A 25,778-nucleotide genomic window follows, 5' to 3' on the forward strand; every position below is an offset into this window, starting at 1 on the left:
ATTGGTTAACACGTGTTTCGGCCTAGGGGCCTTCTTCAAAGCAGGGCATATGCTGCTATAGAATGCACCACCTGTTCCCTTTTACAAATGCAAGACAGAAAACAGGGGTTGGAGTAGGGTAGGATTTAAAAAGGTAAAGAAGAAATAAACATCGAAAAGAGAAAAACAAAAAAGTATTGTTTAGAAATATTGGGAGATCACCCAAATCAGAGAAGCTTCCAAAATAACCTTATCGTACCCAATATCAAACGGTCAAGCAACTGTATTATCCTAATGTGGTCACATAGTAAAGATTAACATCCTAGAGCAGACCAGAAAGACAACATCTTATCAGTTGACAATATTGCTTGGATAGTACTGCGACTGCTATTAATTCCTTCCGTTACTTGGACCCAAACAGGCAAATTATCATTAAAAAGGGGCAGCAGAGTGCACCCAGAAAACGTGTGTGGGGGGGGTAGGAGGGGGCAGGGGTAAGTACCTTAGGTTAACTACAGGCCCTACTCCTTTTATTTTTTTATTTTTTTTTTAATATATTTTTATTGTTTTTTCCAAGAAAACACAACCAGTATCAACACGACAATCAATTAAATATCCACAATAATTTCCCATTCCCTCCCTCCCCAAGTGAACCCGGACCGGGGTTGCGCAGTCTGCTGCTGGCATTAGGGTGAGCCCGGGCTGTCCGGGTCCTCGCCTGAGGTGCTGGCTTCCTTAGGACTGAACAGGGCCGTCGTGAGAGCAATCTACTGCAGGAGGTCCTCCGAGTCATTTATTTTTTGCTGTCTTTGCGCCAGCTCCCAGGCCCCGGTTTCAGCCACAGTCCATCTGCGAAGGTCCTCCCACCATGTTACAAGTTTAGGGGCCCTGGGACACTTCCAGGCCATTGCGATGCGCCTTTTTGCGAGGATGTACATCAAGTCTTTGAGCCTGTTGAGAGGTTTGCCAGCGCCATTGAATCTCGTGGGTACGAGCCCAATAGACATGCCTTGGGGGATTGCACGTCTAGCGTTATGTCCTCCTCTGCTACCTTGGTCTGAATTTGCGACCAGAAGGTTCGTATGTTCGGGCAGGCCCAAAACATGTGGGTCAGGGAGGCCGCGGGTTCTTGGCACTTGGGGCACCGCACCACACCAGCGCCATTGAATCTCGAGATGACAGCTGGGGTAAGGTAGGCCCTATGGATGATGTAAAATTGGATAAGCTGGAATCGGGCATTCCTAGAAACCTTTTTGTGATAGTGTGTTATTGTTTCCCACTCCGTGTCGCCGAATAGTGTGTTCAGCTCGGCCTCCCATTTGCTCTTGCATGTGAGTTCGCTATGTGTGGTGTTGTCAATTAGGATCTCATAAAGCCTAGAGGTTTCGTGTCCCCCTTCTGCCACACCTATCAGGTTCTCTATGGCCTCGTGTCCGGCGCATTGGGATTCTGCATCCGGCCATCGCCTCCTAAGTCTGTCCAGCACCGCCCCGTATAGAAGGAACTGGCCCAGTGGGACCCCAGTCAATTCGTGCAGCTCGGGAAATGTGTGGATGCCCTGGTCGTCCACCAGATCGCCCAGAGTGGCGACGCCGGAGGGTTCCCATATGTTCCGGATCGCCTTCCGGTCTTCCGGCCTAGTGGACATGATGGCGGCTATAGGGATCTGTGGGGAGTAGGGGTCGGACAGCTTGACCAACTTGCAGGCCCGACTCCAAATTTGAGTGCCTAGGCGGATGAGGTGCGCGTCCAGCGTTTTGGGCATTGGTCCGATCCAGAGGAGGTCCCTGAGCAGCCATGGTGCGTCTGGGGGCTGCAATAGGCGTGTATCCGTCATGGCATCATCAGCCATCCACTGGATCACGTGCGTAAGCTGGGCCGCTATGTAGTAGAGCTCAAAGTTAGGGGTGTTCAGGCCTCCCCTCTCGTACGGTCTTTGGGTAATGTCTAGGGCAACTCTGTGCCTCCCCTCCCGCCATAAGAGTTTCCTACATAGCATGGCCAGGTCTTTGAAAAAACGCTGGGGGATGTTGTAGGGGACGTTGGTGAAGAAATGTAGGAGACGGGGGAGTGCTACCATTTTAAGGAGTCCCGCCCTACCAGCCATCGAAAGGGGCAATTTGCACCATAGGTCGATTGATTTAGCCAGTCCCTCCTTAGCCCTGCCCGTGTTCAGAACATGTTCGGTCTCAGGGTCCCGGTGGATCATGACGCCCAGATATTTGAACGTAGTGGGTTCCCATTTAAGGGCCAGAGGGGGGAGGTGTTCTTCCTTGGTTCCACTAAGTGCAGCCAGGGGGAATAAGCAAGACTTGCTGTGGTTAATCTGGACCCCTGTGCATCTGTGGAACCCGTCTAGGGTTTCCAGGATGTAGGGGAGAAGGTGTTCGGGATCCCTCAGGTAGAGGAGCATGTCATCCGCATACATGGAGACAAGGTGGTTCACACCATTTATCGTTATTCCCCCGTCACCGTATTCCTGCCTAAGGTATGCTGCCACTGGTTCAATCGCTAAGATGTAAAGTAGAGGGGATAGGGGGCACCCTTGCCGAGTGCCCCTGGCCAGGCTCCATTTTTCAGAAAAGGTGTTGTTGGTACGCACTCTGGCGGTGGGGTTGGTGTAAATGAGTTTGACCCAGTTCAAGAAAGCCGTTCCGATCCCCATCTTTGCTAAGGTGGCATAAAGCCATGTCCATCGGACCGAATCAAAGGCCTTAGAGGCGTCGAGGGACACAACTGCATATTTACCGGGCATGCCGTTTGTGCTGTGTATCACGTGGTGCAGCCTTCGCAGGTTCTCGGACATAGAGCGACCCTGCATGTAGCCCGTCTGATCCTGGTGTATGAGGTACGGGACGGCTGCACGAAGCCTTCTGGCCAGTAATGCGGTGAGGATTTTGTTGTCTACATTCAACATGGATAGTGGGCGGTATGAGCCCCAGTCAGAGCTGTCCTTGTCGGGCTTAAGTAAGGGGATGATGGTGGCTTCAGTCATGGTGTCGGGGAGGTGGCCTATGTCATACGCCTCGTTATATACTTTGGACAACAGGGGGGCCAGTATGTCCTCATAGGCCTTATAAAATTCGCTCGGGAGACCGTCCGGTCCCGGCGTTTTACCCGAGGGCAATGACCTAATGGTGGCTGTGACCTCGTCGGGGGTGACGGGGGCTCCGAGGGGATCTGCCAAGTGGTCCTCCAGGCGTGGGAGCCAGATGGCGTCTAGGGCGTCTTCGATCGCGTGGTCAGGGGGCGGGGCTGGATCGGAGTAAAGGGTTTGGTAATATTGTTTGAACACTGCGTTGATACCCACTTGCGTGTGGAGGGTCAGGCCGTCTGTATTACGAATGGAGCAAATGGGGTATTTGGGGGTTTCTCGTTTATAAAGCCATGCAAGAAGCTTCCCGGGTTTATCGCCCAGGGCATGATTCCTCTCCGTGAATTTTGTATAACTCAACTTCCCCAGCGTCTCCCAGTGTGTTAGGCATGTTTGTTTAAGATCAATCATCTTTTGCAGGTGGGCGGGATCAGGGGACGGGGTGGCTTCGAGGTCTTGGAGTTCAGTCTCAGCGTGCGCTAGCAGGGACGTGACGGATTTTAGGGCCCCTCCAGCCGCGGCTATCATTTCCCCCCTAGTTACCACCTTGTAGGCTTCCCAGGCTGTGCCTAAGTATCTGACGCTATCAATGTTGGTCTGCCAGTAATGTGTGGAACCCTCCCTGATTTGTTCGCTGAAGGCTTTGTCTAACAGCGCTTCGCTCCTCAATTTCCACGTGGGGATGGGGGGCCTGGGCGTCGTGGTCACCCACGAGGTCATCAAAGGGGAGTGGTCTGAAAGTACCCTGGCTAGGTACTGCGTGTCCTCAAATCCCGCCACGTGCTCTTCGCTAATGAACAGGCAGTCTATCCTGGTATGGACCTTATGTGGGGGGGAGTAAAAGGAGTAGCCTCTGGTTTCGGGGTTTTGCACTCTCCACAGGTCTTTCAGGGCATATTGCTGCGTGAGGGCATTCAATATCTTGGCGGGTGGGGAGGGGTCCCCATGTTTACCATCCGACCTGTCTATGCGAGGGTTCAGGGTACAGTTGTTGTCACCTCCCCATATCGTTATGCATTCATTACTCGGGGTCAGCCGAGCGTACAGCGAGCGAAAGAAAACAGTGGCATCATGATTCGGGGCATAGGTGCAAATCAGGCGGACGTCCCGCCCCTCTATGGTGCCCTGAACCAGGGCCATCCTACCTTCATTGTCCGTTTTGGTGTGGGTCAGCTTGACTGGGACAGAGGGGGCGATCCATATCAAGACGCCTCTGGCGTAGGTGGAGTAGGGGGAGCCCACTAGGGTGCCCCGCCAGACCTTGGCCAACGCTGCAAGCTTAGGGCCACATAAGTGGGTCTCCTGAAGGAGGGCGATTCCGACCCTGTGGCGTTTCATGTAGGCGTGGATGCGGCGCTGTTTGATATAGCTGTTTAGCCCCCTGACGTTCCAGGACATGACTCTGATCCTCTCAGCCATGGTCTGTGTGTGGTCGTGCGGCTGTGGGAAGCGTGAGGTTGAGGGGTTTGACGAACTTGGTCGTCCTGGTTGCAATTCCGCTGCGTTTGGTCCCGGTCCGGTTTGTGTCCAATTCAAACTGCGATCCCAACTTGGGGTTCAAACCCCCACAAACAACAACGTCTAACTTAACAAAAAACACAACTTCAAACATAACACGTCTAGCGAGGTTGCCCTTGCTCTGACATCCCCGTTTCTGCCCCATCAGACCAGGGTCTTCCGGTGCCCTACGGGCGGGTGAACTCACCCAAAGTATCCCGGGGATAGGAAAGGGGCTGCCTCCGAAGGTGTTGTCAGGAGGTGCGCCACGACCGGCGCGGCTCCGGTTCCATCAGTGTCGCCACGTCTATTGTCATATGAATGTACGATCGGCGACTGCAGTCAATGAGTGGAGAAGTTCCTTTGTTGCGGGCGGCTAGGGCCCGCGCTGCTTCCGTTCGATGTCCGGGATCTGTTCTCTGTCCATCCATTCGCAGGCCTCTGCTGGGTTATCAAATAAGTGGGCCTTGTTGTTGCGCAGGACCTTGAGTCTAGCCGGGTAGAGGAGTAGACAGCGCAGGCCTGCTTCCTTGAGTCTCGCCTTGGTGTGGTGGAACTGGGCCCTGCTCCTTTGAACCTGCAGGGTGTAGTCAGGGTAGATTGCTATCTTTGCGGCGTCCCTCTGTATGGATCCGCCCATCCTGGTGAAGGCCAAAATGGATTCCCTGTCCCTATAGTTGAGGACTTTGGCTATTACGGGTCTTGGTGGGGTCCCCGGTGGGGGCCTCCTGGCTAAGGAGCGATGGGCTCTTTCAATAGTGAAGCCCTGCGACAGTTTCCCGGCCCCAATTTCCTGTATGAGCAGGTTCTCGACGTAGTTAGTAGGGTTGTTGCCCTCGATGCCCTCGGGCAGGCCGATAATTCTGATATTGTTTCTGCGGGCCCTTCCTTCGGCCTCCTCAGCCCTGTCCTCTAGGTTCTTCACTTTCTGCGCCAAAATGTCTACATCCTTTAAAAGTTGAGTTTTGGCATCGGTATTGTCTCGGACTTGGATCTCGAGAGCGTCCGTTCTGCCGGTGATAGAGCGCACATCCTGCCTCAGTAAATTCAGGTCGATCGCAACCGCATCAATCTTGTCCTCCATGGTTTTCTGGAGTGTCTTGATGGCCTCTAGCAGTTGGGAGTTGGCTGGCTCGGGTCTCGCGGCGCCCGGCACCTCCACAGGGGCAGAAGCCTCCGCGGGTCCGATCGCTCCAGCGGCCGCGAAGGACTCCATGGTAGTTTGGCGGTGTCTGCTTCGGGCGCCCTTAGTGGTCATGTCCTATCTTCGTGGTCCGTCAGGCCTCGGCAGGCACTACACAGTCTGTGTCCGATGGCGCCGTGCTGGGGATACTTCGTGGGGGGGGTTGTGCGTCGGCCGCCCGCCGGGCTACGCCAGTGGGCCGCTCAGCAGGGCCCGGTGAGGGTGTAGTTAAGGCCGCATCAGGCGCTCCCCCCTCCGTCTCCTCGCTGCTCTTCTTCGGGACACAGGAGCACAAGTCTCAGCTTAGGCAATCTCTGCCACTTCAGATCGAGTTCCATAAAGGCTGGCCCCTTGCGGGTTCCTCCCGGTCGGTCACAGGGCTCCGCTACAGCGTCAGGCTGGGCATCATCATGGCCGCCATTTTCTGTCCTCGTACGACGTTCCGTTTCTTTTCGATGGTGCGGGCCCTCAGAGGGTCGTGAGGCTCCCAAACTTCGTCAACAGGCGGAACACTCCTTCACACGACCTATATTCTGTTTTCAAGTGGCTGCAGTCAAGTTTAAGCGGTAGTTGGTGGCGGATCCATAATCGTATCGAGCGGAGCTGCGCCGAACACGTCCTTCCTACATGGCGGTTAGCCACGCCCCCACAGGCCCTACTCCTTATAGATCCCTCTGCTTGACCGGGTGAATTCTAGCCTCTGGGGTAGAGTAAGAAATTACGCTCTGGGCCAAGTTGTTCTGGCGTTTAATATGTAAGATTTGCAATCGGGAAGTAAGGAAGTAAAATATTGGTCAACCTCTAGGTTTTTCTGCATGCAGCGGAAGTATTTCCTCTATACCATCTCTTCAAGTGGGGCCGATTGATGTGCTATTTTGACTCAGCACCAATGCAAAAGTGGCCCACAGTTGCACATGGCCATTCATTCCTTTTGTGCCAGAATGTAGTACCCAAGAGGGAGGTTTGTGATAAATGCAATCGCAAATTGTGTATTTAAAGATTATTTATTCTTAAATACATTCAATAAAAAATATAAGCATTTATGGCTTGTGGGGTGAAGTGAGCAAGCCATAATGATCCTCAAAACATTTCACAGCACATGTAGCAGCAGGAATCAGAAAAAAGCTGTATAATTTGGACATTTGCTTTGATCAGAGGTCAACTGCCAACTCTGCCCCCTCTAAACCCCACCTCCTCAGACACCACCCCCTCAAAACTCTGTCCCCACCCTGGTCCTTGTGGGATTCCCCCACCATTTTATTTCCCATTTGCACCACTGTATGTAGCATACCAACCTGTTTGGTTTTAAACAGCTTCAACGTACACTTATTGCAAGTCTACCCCCTCCCCGCATCTTACTCTTATGCAGGTGTGCAGTCTCATCATGCGTGACTCAATCCAGCTAGCCCCTTTGTTTCACTCCAACTGCCTTTCCAACATGGGCACTCTTATCCGCGGTGCCAAGACTTCGCTTACATGACATCACGCACCTCTTCCAATCCTAAATCATAACGCATGATGTGTTGCACGTAGCGCTCAAATGTATCAGTTTGCCTCACTTGACGTTAATCGTCGCTGAGGAACGCCACTTCAATACGCGCTGCCGAAAAACAGGAGGTTGCCATTCTCTGCCACGCCAAGGACGCTTGCGGAACGCTGCCACCAATACGCTGCTGAAAAGCAGGGGATCCATTTACCCCATCACCCCCCAGGTAATTATAAACCTGTGTAGGGTAAACAAAAGTGGTCTGTGGCCAGTGTCTCATCACCCCCCTTCTCCAGAGAGAACGGACCTTTCCAGGCTGTCCACACGTCCATTGGGTATTTCTACTTTGTTGCTGACCTCCACTTATTTGGAACGGCCTACCACTGCCAGGTATGCCCATTTTTATGCTGCCACTCACTTTCCATCCACTGATGTTTGCTGTCTACTCTTCAACTATGTTACCCATTCTATCCCTAGGCAGGTCATACTGCATTGCATTGCCAGGCTATCGGACCTCCACGCCCCATCAACCGACCGACACCAGTCCAGTCTAAAAACCAACATTCTTTCTCCTCTTTACAGAACCTGTGGATATTTATTGATCCTCTGTAAGCCGCCACACCCCCTCCCCAGTGTCTATCTTGACTGTTGCAGCCACTTTACTAGGTGTATCCAAAGTTCAAATAATTACTAATTACATTTATGTGCTATTTTTCCCTCTCTCCACACGCCTTCCTGCACTTCTCGCATCATGTTGCTTACATTGTCCCAACTAATAACTCTCATACAATGTATGGCTTTTCTGTTAATGTGATTTTCACAATGCAATCTACGGGTTGATTTACCATTGTTCATTTATCGTTCATATTTGGATATCTTGCTATTTATTGCTCTGTATACAGTTTTATTTCAACACTCAACCTTAAAAAAGGCCCCCTGAGGGTTGAAACACACAAATACACGCTAGCACCTTGTGCTCAGTTTTTAATTCTGTGCAAATTTCGAATAATCTCTGTAACCAGCGCAAGTTAGCATAGGCTCCCTTCTACTATTTACTTCCCTTCCAGGTTATCAAAATAAACGCCAAAAAAACGAGAGCGGCGGAACCTCGGCCTTCTAGGTTTTTATTTTTTTAAAGAAAAAGCCCCTAGAAGAGGGGGCCTTTCTCAATTGGGAGATTAAATAAAGGCCGAAGATTTGTTCGTCCGGGAGTAATGGACCGGCCTCAGCTAGTTGGCCAGATAATAGGGGTCCGATGCATGACAGAGCTCAACAGCTCCATCGTTAAAAAGGAGTCGTCATACCACAAAGGCAGGCCTTTTGAGCAGATTAAAATGTCAGTGTCCCGCCATGTTTTGTTTGGGCCATTATGTGGCGCCACCTGTAAACTGAAACTGTCATTTAGAGTACAGAGAGTGAGAAATGGCATACGAGGGGCACAACGCTCTTAGTGGTTGGGTTATTTGCCCACCCATTGACTGCCCATGGCAATGCTAATCCCTATGGCCATTCCCACCCAGTTCCTCCCCTCCCCAAACACCAGCTCATGGCAACCGAGCAAAAGGTTTGATGGAAAGACTCGATTAAAGCAAACCCCCACCTGCAGCTCTTATTTCAAATACAGGCTTGTAGATTTGAGACGGCAGCCACGATTTACACCGAGACACCACAAAGTACATGTTGTCCAAGGCAAAGGTCACGTGCAGAGGCAGGTCTAGCAGGAAGGTTCAATCACGATTGATGGTCAGACTCAGATTTTAGAGTTTCCTTAATTGTACCAGGAAGGTGGCTTGGCAAATGCAGCCTGCAGTGGTGGAAAAGAGGAGGGGGTGGGAGGGTCCCACAAGGGGTGGGGACGGAGTTTGGAGGAGGGGGTGCAGTCAGTGTTTAGGGGGGCGTAGCTGGCAGATGACCTCAAAGGAAATGTTCAACTACACAGTTTTGTTTATGCTGCTTCTTTTCCAAACCCCACACTATAGATCAATTCCACTTTCACTTCCATGACACTGGTGCACCCAAAATAAGATATTACCACTTGAAAACCACCTTGGGGGTCCCCGCGTTGCAGGTTCCATCATCTAACGAGGTGTGAAGGCAACCAGCAAGCGCTGGGGTAGGGCTTACCGTCAGGGTTAAGCATGGAGCCACACTGAATTTAACTTTTTTAGTGTTCGTACAGTACTTGTTTTCATTTACATTCTTGCGTCTTGAAACCCCAAAACTTGGCAGATGTGCTTGTGCTGCTCAGATAACAATTGCTCAAAATAGACTACATTTTAAATACTCAACTGTACATGGCCTTGTGGGGCAACCACACAAATATTGCACCTGCCCGTATGAAGATGTACTGGTTACTTCTGACCATGCGGCTAGTAGCTTTGATCAATGTTATTGAATACATATTCTTTAAAAGTTTGGGGTCCTAAATCTGGGGAGAAAAGCGCCAAGTCAAACACTGTGGTACCGGAAACCGGATGCACTGGAAGCAACATCATCATGCCAAACAAAACACACTGAAGTGTCGCAAATTAACCAACGTTCCTTACAACCAGTCCTGATCATATCTAGGAAAGTAAATGGGCTAAAAAGAACCCTCCATTCAAATAGAAAGTGAAAAGAAAAAAAAGCAATCACCCCCTCCCCCAAAGAATATACCAAATTGCTCTGACAATTGGAAATTTTACCCACGAAGGATCTAATCTGCCCCACTGTGCAAGTGCATTGTGCACGCAGTGCGCTCGCACAGTGGGGCAGATTAGATCTCCGAGCCCACCAAGGCGAGCACTGTGCGCCCAGAGTAATGTGCTCTGGGTGTGCACAGTGCGCTCGCACAGTAGAGCGGGCTCAGTAACATAATCTGCGGAGGGCTGGCATGCATGGCAAATTGCTTACAATACTGACTGGAGCGGCGTGCCTGGCTGGCGGTACAACAGCAGCTCCAGAAGGATGATGGCGGTGGCTCCAGCAGCAGCAGGATGAGGATGCCGACGGCGGATACTACGTTTCCAGAAGCAGGTTGATGGCGGCTTCTCAAGATGGCGAGTGCAGTCCCAGCCATCCTTAAGAAGGCCTTTGACCTGGTGTCCTGCTGTGTGATGTAGAGGGCGGAGCCAGAAGAGTGCTCACGGCGCCAATGTGCTGCTCCGCCCCTACTCTCTACCGTAGTGGGCAAGCGTTTCTCTGTTATCCAGCACAGAGCGCTGATGGCATGGGTTGTTTGGGGCCTACTCCGGCCAGATCGAGCTCCTGCTACACACCTGGTGCTGGATCTCAACTCCAGAGAACAGGCCCATTGGCCAGCACTGGGAGCCTGGAAGGAGGTTCTATAGTGTAGGGAGCCATTGTTTTATTCAGCCGGTGTACGTGGAAAGGGGAACCTTCAGGAGAAGTTCATCAGACCAGCTATTTCCAGAGCATGTCACCTTCCTCCCATCACATGCCAGAGTGCCCAAACTCAAGCCAGATTGGTGGTCTATTCACAGTACACAGGCACAACAGGATTACATTTCCCACAACACACTCTGCCCCTCTAGTGCAGAAGTTCAAATCTTCTCTTCTGTATCAGCAGGGATGCTGGGACATGGAGATTGTAATATGTCCCACTCATTAGTGTCACCACATACATTCACTCTGCCTCACCCAGTATACGCCCTGCACAGGACAGACCCACTGCTTTAAGTGGGGTAAGAAATTGAGAAGATTCCTCATTTGGAGGCGGGGTCTAAGAAGTGATGGGCGTGGCTTATAGAAGAACCTGTAAAAATGCACAGGGGTGGTTTGGTCTACATCCCTTAGCGAATGCTGCAACACTATGCTTGGTGCAACCAAACTACGAGATACTGGGCAAATCATGTAATTGCTCTGGGTTTTATCTGCAGCTGTGTTAAGTGATTTTGATTCACGTCATAGCTTGATACAGCATACCATTATTTAACAAAAACAAAAAACAATGACTATAGAGCTACTCCATATAGAATAGTGCAATTTACGTATTTTGCACCAGTCATTTGCCACTTGCCTTACTTATTCTATAGTAACTTCCATGGTGCCTCCAAGTATCAAAGACAGATGATGCTCCTTGAAATGTCCTTTTCTGTGCAGCCACCTCGGTTGGTGCAATCCATATGCAAAATAGTAGGTTTGCATGTATTTTGCCCCAGAGCCCAGGAAAAAGGAGCTCTAATAGACGAGCTTCCTGCATCTGTAATGGTCTTGTCGTTTTTTTTGTTATGTTGCTAAAAAAGTAGTTTGGGCCAGGGTTGAGCAGTTGGGGGGCGTGAATGAGATTGTATGGAATTGCGTGCACTGCTTGGAAGTGGCAGGACTTTAGTGGCTCACCCCCCCCCTCCCCCCCGACCCCCACTCTTGCAATGCGGGATACTCGTCTGCTGACACGTGCACACGTTTTCTTAATCTGTCACTGGTTTCTCTTTCCCCTCACCGCGACGGAAAGAAGGAAAGTGTGTGTGTGTGTACGTTTAAGCCGCAAAGCACACACTTCCTGATAAATGCGCAAATACATGTTTTGTAACATACCTGGTCGTGGTTTATCTCGTCAGTGCGGCGTGAGATCCTCTATTCCCTTGTCGCGGGCAGCAGGGTCTCGATTTGGGATGGAGGTGCAACAGGCAAGGTCAGGCCAAAATGGCACCCCCTTTTATCAAGAGGGGTCACTAGAGGAATTTGCAGTAACTGGCACTTACTCCTGCCACAATGCGGTTGGATGCCACTGCTGTGACCCAAAGCAGTACCAGCCACAGCGTCGCGCAAACTGCAACCTCCTCTCGCGGGTCATGAGCGGCAGTTCCAGTTTGCACGACGCTGTGGCACAGTTGTCAGTCAAACGTTTCACATCATGGCAGCGCTGCGGGGGTCAGCGACGCAGTATGAACCCTCACATCAGGCCTTGGATCCCAGAATACACTAAACCTCCCTTATTACATTTGTTTCCACAAAACAATGTATCCCGTAGACCAATGAGTCTCCCGCTGTGCAGATGTGTCAACAGGACCGCACGTCACAAGAGCTACTGTGCCCCACACAGTTCACCATATGTTAAGGAACGTTCAGTAGTTTAAAGAATACAGAAGCACTGACAAGCACACACTTCTCTGAATGAGCTCTCCCTTACACAGAACCAATGCCTTCAAAAGCAATTTACATCACCAAGTATAGCTTTTGTTTTCATCCAAAAAGTGATCTACTAGGAGGTTCACTGTGAAGCCCAGGGAAAAAATAAGCCTAATGCATAGCCCATGTGAATGAAATCCCCCAAAACCTGAATCCCACTGGTCTAATCCCCCTTCTGCCTGGTAATGTGACCACCAGCGCTTATCCAGGGATTCCCAGGTAAAAATCAAGCCCACCAACTCATTGAAGGGATCCCTCGTGTCATAAATGCCCATGTCAATTTATTTGCCACCCTTACCCAAAGAAGGCCTCTATTAGGCAGGCTACTCTAAAGGTTATCTGTCTGCGAAGTAAATGAACCTAGCAACTGATTACCACCCTACCCCCCTCCGCCACTGACTGCAAAGTCAATATATTCCAGCCAGGTGCTTTTTTAGAACAGCATAAATTCAGCCGACCTATCCAGTCAGGTTTCAGACCCACAGATTATTGAAGTAGCCTTCTACGGTATGGGGTGGGTGTGGGGGTGTTGCCTACTGCAGATGGAAAATTAAAAACAAAACCCTACTAGGCTTACTCAACCTTTCTGCAGCATTTGACACCAGTAATTACATCGTATCCTAGTATGAAGGGCCTTGAGGTCCATTTCAAGGGCACCAATACGGATGGGAAACAGACAGACATTATGCACCAGAAAAATGGTGCTTTCCCTTTGACGCAATGCCTTCCTTACCATTGACGTAGCCCCTCTCAACACTGCTCTGAAGCATATGTTAAGGAGAATTCCTGCAATGAAAACACTGCAGTCAACCACGCAGGTCTTTCGAACCCCTGACCATTTATGTACATAATTGAATACACTGGGCATACCAGCTGATTTTGTCTTAATGCACGGAATTCAGCAATTTACGGCTTAAAGGGAACTATACCTAGTACACCGAATTCACCCGCCCCCAGCCTCCCTCCCGCCTTATGTCTGCAAAGTAATGTCTCTAAGGTGGATTTTTTTTGCCATCAGGCAACAACCTGGAATTTTCCACCCAAAAAAAAAAAAAAAAGAAAAAACTAAAAAATGACCTCCATTTGCAGCCAGTAATCCCCTTTAGGTTTTGGGGCTTCAATGTCGCCTCTTTAAAGCGGTTTGCCCTGGTGTTTGGGCGTTAAAAAGCACTCTCTCCTCAATGGCACACTATATGTCTCTATGTTGTTCATGACAGACACTTCTATGAAACCTTAAGAGGGAGTCAATCTTTTCACTATCACGAATCGGCGCCTTCGGATCTTCAAATGTAACATTTCCAGGCCAAAGGGCAAACATGAAACAGTGGTTTCATGACTGCTCAGCTGCATACAAAAGAAGCAGCACATATACTAAAAATTGGAACGATACAGAGAAGATTAGCATGGCCCCTGCGCAAGGATGACACGCAAAAAAAAAAAAAAAAAAAAAAAAAAAAAAAAAAAAAGAAGAGATGGCAATCAGAACGTGTGACTCACAACACAGGCGAGACCCAACCACGCCACACCCTGGTCTTCCAGCCACAGCTTTCCCTACACTGGAACCAGTTCTTCCGCTCAATGACTAAGCAAAAGGCTTAAGAGGACAAGTTCAGACAGGGCAAAACCAGAGTGGATGCAACTTCATAGTCCTAGCGTTCCCCATTGTGCCATGGACTCTCCCAGGGGATGGATTTATGGTAATTCTAGGATTCGGGCCAACATAGGAGCTTTCCAATTAGGAGGACTTCTTGATCCACAGCCACATGGATTGTAAGAATGGAACATTTCACTGGATTCAAAAATCAGAAGTCAAAGAAAAAGTCAAAAAAATCAACAGGTCTTATCCCAAAACATGAAGTGTGTTATTTACAGGCATTTACTACATTTCATTTCCGTTACCGATGTAAGAAGGTGTTTGCCCAGAAACACAAGTACCTGTAACAGATGCTGGAGAAAAGATAGGCAGATAGTGACGGGTGGGGGAAGTTAAGCAACGAAGTAAGTCTAGAGGGTGATCATTAATTGGCCTAGGATGGAGTCTTGTGGGGCAGACAGGGAGGGAGTTCGGGTCACAAAACGTGGCCGACATCCATAAAATAGAGATGGCTGGTGAAAAGTTAGGAGGCAACCCAGTCCACAGCGGTGTCCTGGATTCCATGTTTGGCGACAGTATGAAGGAATTATCCACTGTGTCAAAGGTAGCAGAGATATTGAGGAGGATTAGGCTATAGGACAGTTTGTTACAGCGGGCAGAAGTCAGAATATTGCAGAGGTCATTAATACTTGGTAACTGGAGATTGTTTAAGGCAATATGTTTAAGAAATTTCAAAGAAGGGAGGGGAGGTGCAGGCCTATATGTAGTTAGCAGGGTTATGTAGGTCTGATTCTTGATGACCGGTATGTCTAAAGAACTCATGGTGGCAACAGTAAAGACAGACAAGTGATCACAGTTCAAGGGTGTTTATTAGACTGTATAATGGGTGAGAAACGCCTAATCTAAAATGGGAGCAAGCTACGTCAAGCAAAATATATTAACAGTCCTAGTGGTGTCCTAGTCAAATAAAAAGGGCCTATACTAAGAAAACCTATTGCCAATCCTCAACGCTATGCTACAAAATAGTGTGCGATAATGTTCACAAGAAAAGAAAGAAGTGTTCTCAAAATGGTATAGATGTTGTCTCCCTTTCCCACATTTTTAGCACAGGACAGGGCAGGACTCAAGCACAGCACACTCCTGGGCTTCTCCAGCACAAGCTTACAGTTACTTTTCAATTATCAGGGCCTTCTGTGGCCAAGTCTCTTTCACACAAAGTCTCTTGCCTCAGGGCCTGATGTGTCAAACAACAAAAACAAAAGTTCCTTTCAGTAATCTTCAGGTCGGGTGATTTCTCTTTAGCCTTGGATCCTCTCAAGCAGGCTCCGATTTTTCTTGCAACGTGGGCCTCCCTCAGTCGGGTTCACTACAGCCTTTCATTCAAAATCTCAGCAACTTGTAACATTCAAGAGTCTCAATGTCTTTTTACAACCATTCACTGTGGACATCCTTCAGCCGGTATCACTCTTTGTCGACAATGTTCACGGGTGCATCATTGTTCACCCCAATTCACAGGCATCCCTTAGGTCTGGTTCACATTTGCAAATATCAAAGTTGCACAATCTTTTCAGAATGCAGGGCTCCTATTTGCTAGATTTCTCTGGGCATCCCACAGTCGGGTTCACATAGCCCTTCTAACAGTTCATGATTCACTCATTTCATCAGAAAAGCGGGGTTTCCAAGCCATAGCTTTCTTTTGGCATCCCTCTGTCGGGTTCACATTTCCTTATTTCACAATTTCAGAAAGAGGGGGTGGGAGGGGATGAATTCCCTTCCCCTAGTTTTCTCCCAGCTTCCCCCTGTCGGGTTCACACTTGCCACAGTTAACACAAAAAAGTCACTCTAGACCCCTTAGGTTCTTCCCTTTACCTAAACCCGGGTCTCAGCCCCCAGACAGGCTTCGCATAGTTCCATTAATACAATGTTCTAGGTTGATCCTGGTTCCCCTGGTTCATAGGCATCCCTCAGTCGGGTTCACATTTGCCCCAGTAACACAGTTCACCCTAGTTTCCTTAACGTGTCAAAACATTTAGACTGTACGAGGGGTTTTGCTGGACCCACATATGACCACCTTGACACTTATGCCGGCCTCCCCCAAGGCCTCTTGGGTTCTCGTAGTTTACACAAAAGGTTCCAGCCAGAGTCCCTTGGACGTGCTGGACCACTCTGTATCTGGACCTTCACTAGGGTTTCTTTAAAGTTCAATTACATACGTTATTTGTTCAAACAAACAATGTTGCCGCTTGCAACCTTGGGCCCAGCACATCAGTCCTCTCCGACTCACGGCATGTGCTGAACTGTTGCTTGCCTCAGGAGTCAAGGAAGGCACCACTGCGGCAAGCGCTTCTACCCGCTTTAGCTATCAGCGCGGGAGGGTCCAGTGTACCATTGACACCCATCACACCACACACCAGCTGGACTTCCCAGTGTTATTATTCCTCTTTTGGAGGCTTTGCGGGTCCGAGTTGAAAAGGGCCAAGGCAATTCCCTCGTCAGGACTCACTGCCAGTCGCCTTCTGAATTGCCGGTCCGGAATAGCTCCTTCCTCGAAGTGCGCACCGCCTTTTATCCCTGTGGGTAAGGGAAAGGGTAGTCCAGTGTGTATAATTATCTTCAATTACCCAACCCTTTTGTTGGGACCAGTCAGGTAAACGGCTCTGGTGTTAGCCCGTTTGTCACGGTGTAGGAAAATGTTAATGTTGGAAAGGGGGTGGGGAGGAGTTTCTAGATATCCTACAGGGTAGGATGGGGAAAAGGTGTCATAAGGAAGAGGCTACTGCGTCACACCCTTACACTCCAAGGACCCCACATCCAGGTGATCCTCTCCTCACTCGTCCACCCCCAGGAACTGGATCCAATAGCGATGGCCGTGTCCTGGCTACCTGGATGACAGATCTCCGGGGACCAGTAAGACACATTCAGGTTTCTCATATAGGCCAGTCATAAACCCAGCAGAGAAGATAGCAAAGGAAAGGAAGAAGTTTAAGCACGTGGAATGGGAGGCGGTGGTATCGGGTGATAACGCCTTGATTGTTTGTGCGGCTAATGGGCCAGCGGGGGAGCAGAAGGGGTTTGCAGTCCTTAGGATAGGTACCAGTTCAGAAGGGAAGATGTGGAGAAAGGAGTGATGCTGGTGGCTATACATAACGCGAGGCGAGAAGGAGGTTGGGAGGTGAGACGGGAGTATGGCTGGTGCATCAAAGACGGTAGCAATTTTAAATGAGAAGTATTGTACAAAGTCATTAGCGGGTAGTAAAGATGAGATATCATGAGGGTTAGTAGCATCTAGAATGGCTTAAAAGGAGTGGTGGCAGAGTAATAATTAAAAAACGGTGTCATGAATGAAGGGGAGGAAGGCTTCCTTTTAGGGGAGAAGATGGGGGTGGGGCAGTCCTTGCACCATTTGTGAAGGTAACATAGCAGGAACGTTTAAGGAATTTTGAGTGGTGATCCAGGGTCAAAGCAGCAGTGGAGAGCATGGTTGAAGGAGAAAAAAAGGGCCTGTTCAAAAGTAAAAGCGTGGGGAGGAGCGAGACTAGAAGACAACTTGGGCTATGTAAAGGATTAATGAATCCGTTTTAAATGTACGCTTGGAGGTGGGGCAAAGTAAGGGATCGGTGGGGGAAAAGGCGATACTCTCATGGATGATGGAAGGGTCACATGTGGAGGGGGTCAATGGGGAGGAAAGTGAGGATGAGACAAGAGTCTTGGGAATGAGGGGGAAGATTGTGGAATGAGGGAAGCAAGTTGTCCGATAGGAGGAAGCCAAGTTACAGTTGGTAGGTGGGTGAGATTGAAGTACCCCATGAGCAGTTCTGGGGCTTCAGTGGGATTCTATTCAAGAACAAAGAAAAGCATTGAGAGCGTCGACCGCAGATACATCAGGATGATCAGAGGGGTCGGAGGGAGGAGCTGGGATAGAAAGGGGGGGGGGGGGTCGAAAGTTGGATGGTGCAGAAGGGTGAGCCATACTGATTATTAGACCAATCCCCGCCTCCTCCCTCATCTCGAGGACTGGCAGGTGTGGGAGAAGGTGGCAGAGTCAGTGTGCCATGTGCCATGACCAGGGGTGGCAGAGTTATACAGGGTGCCCAATGTCTCAGTAACTGACGACTGCAAGAGGGGGTGGCGAGACCAAAGCGGTCAGTTACAAGTGAGATTTTGTTGCCGACAGATTGTGCATTCCAGAGCATGAATAGGAAAGTGGTGGGAGGAGGGAGAAGGAAGGGCGGAAGAGGGAAGAAGGGTGAGGAGTGAGAGGGAAGGAACAAGGGAGTGGAGAACGGGGAGGGGGTGAAGGGCAGGGATAGCTGCACATGGGCTGCCATGCCAAGTGCTCCAGTATCTCATGTCAATTAATTGGAATACTATGATTTTCATGAACAGCACCTTAAACGGCATTTTCAAAAGTCACTCACCAGAAGTGGAAGTACACTGATGAGGGGTGAAGTGTGCAACTCAATCTCATAAATGACTTTCTGGCACAAAGGGCCAATTGAAGGTCCACATCTCCATGTGTGACGTTTCCACACGGGCTAATTCATATAGGGTACAGCGAGACATGGCCTACGTGTCTTGGCTCTTCCTAGGAACAGTTAAAATGGTAAACCATGTTTAGGATTATTAGAAAAATTACAGAATGGACCCTCACGACCAAAACAAGTAATTCCATAGCGTTTAACGCTAGCATCAAATCTGTGCAAACAATGTTGCTACTCAAACTATAAATACTAAGGAAGCGTATACTTTTTTTTAATTATTACATATTTTGGGAAAATGTATGAAATAGAAAATCATTCAGAAAGCTACCATTCCGTTGGCCCTTCAAGATTCGAATTCCTGAGAGTAATAACTGGAGCCGTTTGCAGAAGCCACTGGTAGGACTCTGGGGAGGAGGCCATGTTATGCATGTTAAGCCTGTACTGCGTTGCTATGCTATTCTATAAAATGTTGCCTCAATCACACAATTGAAACATTGGCATTCACATTCTATCATCCCTTTAAACAAAGCCAAAGGGATTGTATTCCCGAAATACGTGGAGCTCCTCTTACTATACAATAAAAAGAGCAGATGTATGTTCGTTCAATGCCGTCACGCGCAGTAGAGGCTACCCGAACGCAGAGAATGCTACACTAGAGGGAGCGGTTGCATTAGGATATACAGTGGTCTATATTGCGTAGCTTCATCCGTTGTCACCGCTAGTGGGAGCTGTAGGCTTAAGATCAATAGTGGTCGTACTGTGTTATGAAAACCTGCACTTTGGCCCGTGTACACTCCTCTCTGTATATTAAAGATGATCACAGAATTGAAGAAAATTCTCCAAAAACAAGACAAAGGAATGGTGAAGCTATTTCTTTATTTTTGCTTACATTATTTTCCTTTTCTTTTAATCGACTGATGCATTGACTAAATGATTTAGAGCAGAAAATCCAATTTACATGATATTCAACTAGAAGAATGGACTGGTTTTACCAGGAAAAAGGTGTGCAGGGGACAGCGGTATCCTTACCGTAGGATATCATTTTGTTATAGGATTCATTGTGGATTGGGCTGGTGGCAGCTGCGATTTAGTTTTGGCTACACCAGGGTTGTAGCCACTTGGGAGTCCAGCAGACCTATATATGGCAGCCACTGGGAATACGAAGGCAATTTTCATAAACCTGCTCACGGCCTTCTCGTTTTTGGCCATAATGTTGCCTGTGGCCACTGGGATGTGGCCCAATTGGCTGTTTTTCTGACATGGGCTCACCCTGAGCCCACAAGGGACCACTCAGTTGTGGTTTTCCTGCTGTAGACCAATATATATATATATATATATATATATATATATATATATATATATATATATATATATATATATATAGTCCTTAATACTTCCCAAACCGCATCCAGTGTAGGAGTGCCTGCGAGTTTGGCAATTTTAGGGCCAGCCCGATTGCCCGAATGATGAAGCCTTTTGGTGCTGCCCGAGTGATCAACCCCAGAGGGAATTTGGTTATTGGTGGGAAACCAGGTGCCTTCTACAGATTCAGTCCTGGTCAATAGCTGAAGATCACAGTGAAGATGGGCTGCCGCAAGGATCCTGGTTTGCCACACTGGCTCAGCCCTAACATGTTCTTCCTTGCTGGAGGAATCAAGTTCAGGGATCTTGCTTTGCTTCTTGCAGTCCTGCTAGCTGGGTGGATTGGCAATCTTTACTGGACACTTCCTCCTTTGGAGTTGCTGGACCCCTGGTAACATCCTTATGGCCTAGGTGCCCATCGTAGGGGGTCCCGTCCCGCCTGTTTGTTTGGAAGCCAGAGTGGCTTGCTGCTGTGCCAACTCAGCAGCATCATGGGACATCTTGGGTTACCATCTCCATTGTGGGAGCATTCCTTACCATCTGGCTGCACCGTACCCTCCAGCTCTCTGGAGCAGGTGTGTGACCCTTGCTTGGTTCGTTCACTCAACTATCGCAGTCTTCCTTGCTGCCAAGTTATCTGCCTCAATGGGTAGTTGGGACGTGTAAGCACCGTGGAAAAGGGGAAATAAATGTAACCAGAATCCACTGATGGCATCAAATAGCATGAAAAAAGAACCGACCTGCCAAAAGAGTGAACAAAAAGAAAAAAAGAAGATGATTGGATGTGAAATCTTAACCATCAGGATTAAAAATCAATTCGCTAATTCCATCTCCAAGCCCTTTCATTGGTCTGAGCCTGTAGCACCACATCTTTTCCACCCTCCTCCAAAATAGCAGTTGCTGACTTGACTTAAAACCAAGCCTCCCTGCTAGTTTTCCATCAGAGGGTGGACCATGTAAGCCTTGGTTCTGTGGAACCTGGACTATGCAAAGCATGCATATATATGCGAGCATCAAAATGCTGGCTAGGCCATCAACGGTCTGAGAAGAGGTTCTGCACAGGTCCGATAGATCTTCCGCGGCAGCGGATTGAAAACTGGCTGGTTCAACGACCAGTGTGGAATAACAGCCCTTCCTTTATCATGGACAAACAGATCCACTATTCTCCAGCAAGACCACCAAGATCCTCCAATACAGGACTCTTGGGGTGCCATGAGGTCAGAGGAAAGGCTGCATCAGACTGGAAGCGATTAAACCCAAGACATGGAATGATCTACCCCCAACTCTGAGAACCCAAGAAAATCACGTTTCCAAGAAAAAGCTGAAGGTGGTTCCTTCCGAAGAGGCTGCGACTCAGCCTCGCTTTCCTTCAACCACATGTGGTTTATGGCACTGAAGGAATACACCTCTTGACATTGGGCATCTTTCTCCCCATTGACATCCTTTCAAGAGTTCTTCTCCCCTGGGGATCCAGGAAGCACCCTGCCACAACTTTTTGGCTTCATGTTTAACTTTAGAACAACTGGTGGCGATGGGGACCCCAAGCATGTCCCTCATCCCCTCCATGCAACCGAAAGCTGGTCCTGTACAGTGCTGCTACTCTGCGCCCCATGTCCGAGACCCAGGCGTTAATGAAACTGAACTTACTGGACCCGAGGGACCGTTGGCAGTAGGGCAACCTGATATTGCTGTGTTTCACAAGGCAGTAGGGCAACCTGATATTGCTGTGTTTCACAAGGCAGTAGGGCAACCTGATATTGCTGTGTTTCACATGCACTTGCCACCCCTTGAGTCTGTTCCTTCCTGCCCACTTTCCCATCACTGCAGCAGGCGATACACCTGATGAACCAAAGTGCCGTTTCCATATCACGGATTGGTTTACAATATATTTGGGCAAGAACTGCCCCGCACCACTTCACATTGTGTATGGAGATTAACCGGCATGCCAACATACTACCCAGCTGTGCATTCCCACTGCAATTAAACTCATCGGGTCACCCTTCTTACGTTAAAGAACACCTTGCTTTATACGAGGCGTTTTGCCTTTTTTTTTTGTTTAATATGCCCCCAGGTTTTTTTCCTAAAGGCTCCACAAGAAGCGTAAAGCGTGGGATGGGGACGGACGAGCGAGAACATGCTCCCGAAGTCAAAAAAAGCATCAAATAGAAGCCATGACCCATGACAGCGTCACTGTATGTACTATAGAATCCAATCTAAGAGTGCAGGAAATGAAAAGCCATGCTAGCTGCACTTCCAAAATATATGAAGCAATGCCAATTCCTGGATTGTCGCCTTGGCGTGAAGAAGGGTACAGCACACACAATCCGAAGCGCTGGCCCCAACAGGGCAGAGCGCATAACGGGTCAGACACCAGCCAGACGTGTTGGCTCATCACAGCAATAGTGCATGGTAACAGGAGGCCTCCCCATCAATGCCCGTTCTATAGCCAAAGACTCCAGAGAAACCTTCGACCTTCTCTACAAGGCCATAACAGACCCATTATTCATCACGAGACTTTACTGGCAGTACTGCACAGCGGTTATATGATATATGGCATTTATAACGCTCCTATACACAAGTGTTTCAAGGCGCTACGAGGCAGGGAGGGGGCCAAAGGGAAGACAGACAACGATCTTACTAGGCCAAGTGTCATTCAGATTGCGCAAGTGCATGGGAAGAGGGGAAGGGAAAGTGCGAGGGGCAAGGGAGAGGGGAAAGTGCAGTACATGGGGTAGTAGAATAATAAGATAAATAAATAAAGGGCCAGCTGGTGGCAAGTGCAAGGTAAGTGCAGACAAGTGCTGGGAGGGGGGCTGTAGGGATACAGAGACAGTCCCGCGGTGCAGGGGTTACCAGGGATGCAGTGCCAGGGTCAAGTGGCTGGGCCAGGGAGAGTGGCCCAGTGCAGGGTTATTCATGAAGTCACTCCATCAGTGTAAAGACTAAACCTGCCGACTTAACCAAGAGGAGGAGGAGGTATGGCACTTGCACACAGACTACTGAAGTAAAAAAGGCGCCATCTTACAACATCCCGGAACACTTCTACACATCCACACTGAGCTTCCTTCAGAGCTCGAGGCAACCGATCATTCAGCAAGAACATGGCGGATGCCCTTTCCATAGACTGCCAATAGCTCATCAGGTTGACAGACTTCAATCCATTGCTGAGAAAAAGGCAGCGCACCTTCAGAATTACTCTACAAAGCTTGGCACCTTACATCTCAAGCAAAAACAGTGGCACACACATTAGATTTGCATTTTTTTGCAATGAGAATTTCCACACTGTATCCTCCACGGTTGCATCACTTCAGGGGACCACCTGCAGAGACTTGAGAAGATCTGGAGAGAAAATGACTTATCAGGCAAAGTTGCCTACCACTGTCAGCTCTGCATATACGAAGAGAAAAAGGCATACTGAATATAGAGTCGGAACAACACAGCCAGAAGGTAATTTCCAGAATGTATGCTTGCTTCGTTTATTTATTTTGTATAGCGCTCCTGACCCAGATGTATATGGGCGCTTAAACATCAAGTTACAGGCAAGGTAAGGAGCATTTGTACAGCATATATGTAGTTTACAAGAAAACAGTTAGAGCAGAGATAGTAGCAAGCAGACATAGTTAAGGATACATTCATACAGTACATACAAAGTTGGTTATTTGTTAAGTAACCAAGTGATGACCTTAGTTCTGAAAGGTTTGAAGGTGGGGGTGGATTTGATATCCAGTGGAATGGTATTCCACAGTTGTGAGGCTAGAAGTGGGAAGCAGGATCCACCGGCTCTTTTAAGGGAATATTCAGGCACCGTCAGTTGTAGTGTATTGGAAGATCTGGTGGCTCTGGTATTCCTTTTTAAGGTGACTTTATTGGTTATATAGGGCGGGGGTAGGTGGTTGAGAGCTTTGTAAGTGAGGCAGATAGTTTTCAAGTCTATTTTTTGTTGGATGGAGAGCCATTTGCATGAGATTCTAGTAGCCGCGATATGTTCTCTTCTAGGAATATTTAAGGCGGCACGGAGTGCATTATTTTGCAATTTATTGATTAACGTTTTTTTGGCACCTAGATAGAGGCTGTTACAGTAATCCAATTTGGATTGTACGAGTGCTCTGGCTAGAGTGAGGCAATTGTTGGGGGGAGATCAAAGGTCTGCAGGCCCTAATTAGTTTACCAGTGTAAGCGGTGGCTGAGGCAGTCATATTGATTTGTTTGGTGAGGTTGATATTCGTGTCTAGATAGAAACCAAGAGTTTTTACACTTTTGGCGACGGGAATGGTGTTACCGTCAATGGTGAAACTAGTGTAGATGGGGCCGAGTTTCCGGATAGCATTAGGTGAGCCGACAAGGAGCAGTTCAGTCTTCTCATCATTCAGGCAGGGGCCATGTGTGGCCATCCATGCCTGAATGATGGAGAAGACTTCATTGATTCGATTTGGGTCCGCATTGCCTGATAAAGTGAGAAGTATTTGGGGGTCATCAGTGTAGTTAGTGTAGGTGACACCCAGATGGTCCAGCTTGTCGAATAGTGGCTTTGTAAATATATTATACAAAGTGGGTGATACACAAGATCCTTGTGGGACACTGCAAGTGATGGGAATAGGGTCGGCCACTGCTAGGGGTGAGAAGACCCGCATGGTCCTATTGTCCAGGAAGGATTGGATCCATGTGACCGCAGAGTGGGAAAAGTGTGATGCCGACGACAAGTAGTTACACAAGATTTTGTGGTCAACCAGGTCAAAGGCAGCGGAGAGGTCAAGGAGAAGAAGGATGGCAGCCCTACCTTTATCTTTGAGTTAGTCTATCTGGCTCTTGAGATCAACTAGGGCCGTTTCCATCCCATGTTGAGAACGAAAGCCAGACTGGCGAATTCCTAGTAATTGGTTAGTCTCAAGGTAATCCTGAATTTGTAAATAGGCCACTCTATTGAGAATTTTTAGTAAAAATGGGACAGTGGTAATGGGTCTATAATTCGTGGGTATATCTCGTTGAGAGTTTGTATTTTTAACAGTGGTAGGACCCAGGATTGTTTCAGATTACTCGGGACTGTTATTCTAGAATGACATTTATTAATTTGGTAATCTTTTATGATCTGTGCGGGCAGCTGTCCCCCTTACAGTTCGACGGTTTAAAGGATGCTATAATTTTTTGTACTTCAGATATGGTTACCTTTTTGAAAGTGAAGCCTGAGCTAATGGCGATGGGTGAAGGAAGGATGGAGCTGGACGTAGGACCCTGAGTGAGTTGTTGTAGTTTGTTTGGAGTCCTGAGATTTTGTTAGCAAGGGCATTCTGGATCCCTGTGCACCATGGTTTATCCTTTGTACAGGTGTCTGTAGAAGGAATGGGGTTTTCTAATTCCTTTAGGATGTTAAAAAGCTCTTTTGTATTAGAGCCTGCCTGAGAGATCCTGGAGTTAAGAGATTCTTTCTTAGCGCGTGGGATCTAATTTTTGTAGAGAGTGGAGATGTTGGTGAGATTAGTTCTGTTATCTGCTGAAGGCAGTGATTTCCATAGTGATTCAAGTTTACTTTTTTGTTGTCGGAGAAGTTTGAGCTCCGGGGTATACCATGTATTCAGGTGCGCTTTTGGTTTCCCTTTGCGCATTTTTAGTGGGGCAATGTCGACGATAGCTTTAGCCATGGAATCATTATAGGCGTTGATCAGCAGGTTCATTCAGTTGTAGCTGGTAGTGTGTTCAGAATGGGGGTTACCAGGGGTATTAAGGCTTCTGCTGTGATGTTGCTCTTTTTCCTAGTAGGCCAGGCCGGTGCAATAACAGGCCTTTTATGCACTAGGTTGCTAATATTAATGTCAAATGGGAGGAAGTAGTGATCCGTCCAAATGAGCTGTATGGGGTCCTTCAGGGTGATGGAGCAGTTAAGGGAAGTTACCCAGTCAAGGATTCTGCCCTTCGAGTGGGTGGGTTTGGAGCAAAGTTGTGTGAGGCCATGCTCCTCTAATGCTGTGGCCAGGGCC

General features: G+C 48.5%; 1 protein-coding gene and 1 pseudogene across 3 annotated transcripts in view; one reads left to right on the plus strand and one right to left on the minus strand.

The window, feature by feature from the left end:
• Positions 1-25,778, minus strand: part of MGST3 (microsomal glutathione S-transferase 3) — a 56,675-nt gene that overhangs the window by 24,261 nt on the left and 6,636 nt on the right. The window contains exon 1 of one of the 3 annotated variants that reach the window (XM_069641047.1): positions 18,382-18,446. The exons of the other annotated variants lie outside the window; for them this stretch is intronic. Within the exon in view, the coding sequence (XP_069497148.1) occupies positions 18,382-18,431 (50 nt within the window). The 5' untranslated portion in view covers positions 18,432-18,446. Of the gene's footprint in view, positions 1-18,381; positions 18,447-25,778 lie in introns of those variants that run through there. 3 annotated transcript variants of the gene reach the window in all.
• Positions 13,713-13,810, plus strand: LOC138565214 (U6 spliceosomal RNA; annotated as a pseudogene).

This window comes from Ambystoma mexicanum, chromosome 1q (assembly GCF_040938575.1).
Source record: "Ambystoma mexicanum isolate Mex_15411 chromosome 1q, UKY_AmexF1_1, whole genome shotgun sequence".
NCBI lineage: Eukaryota > Metazoa > Chordata > Amphibia > Caudata > Ambystomatidae > Ambystoma > Ambystoma mexicanum.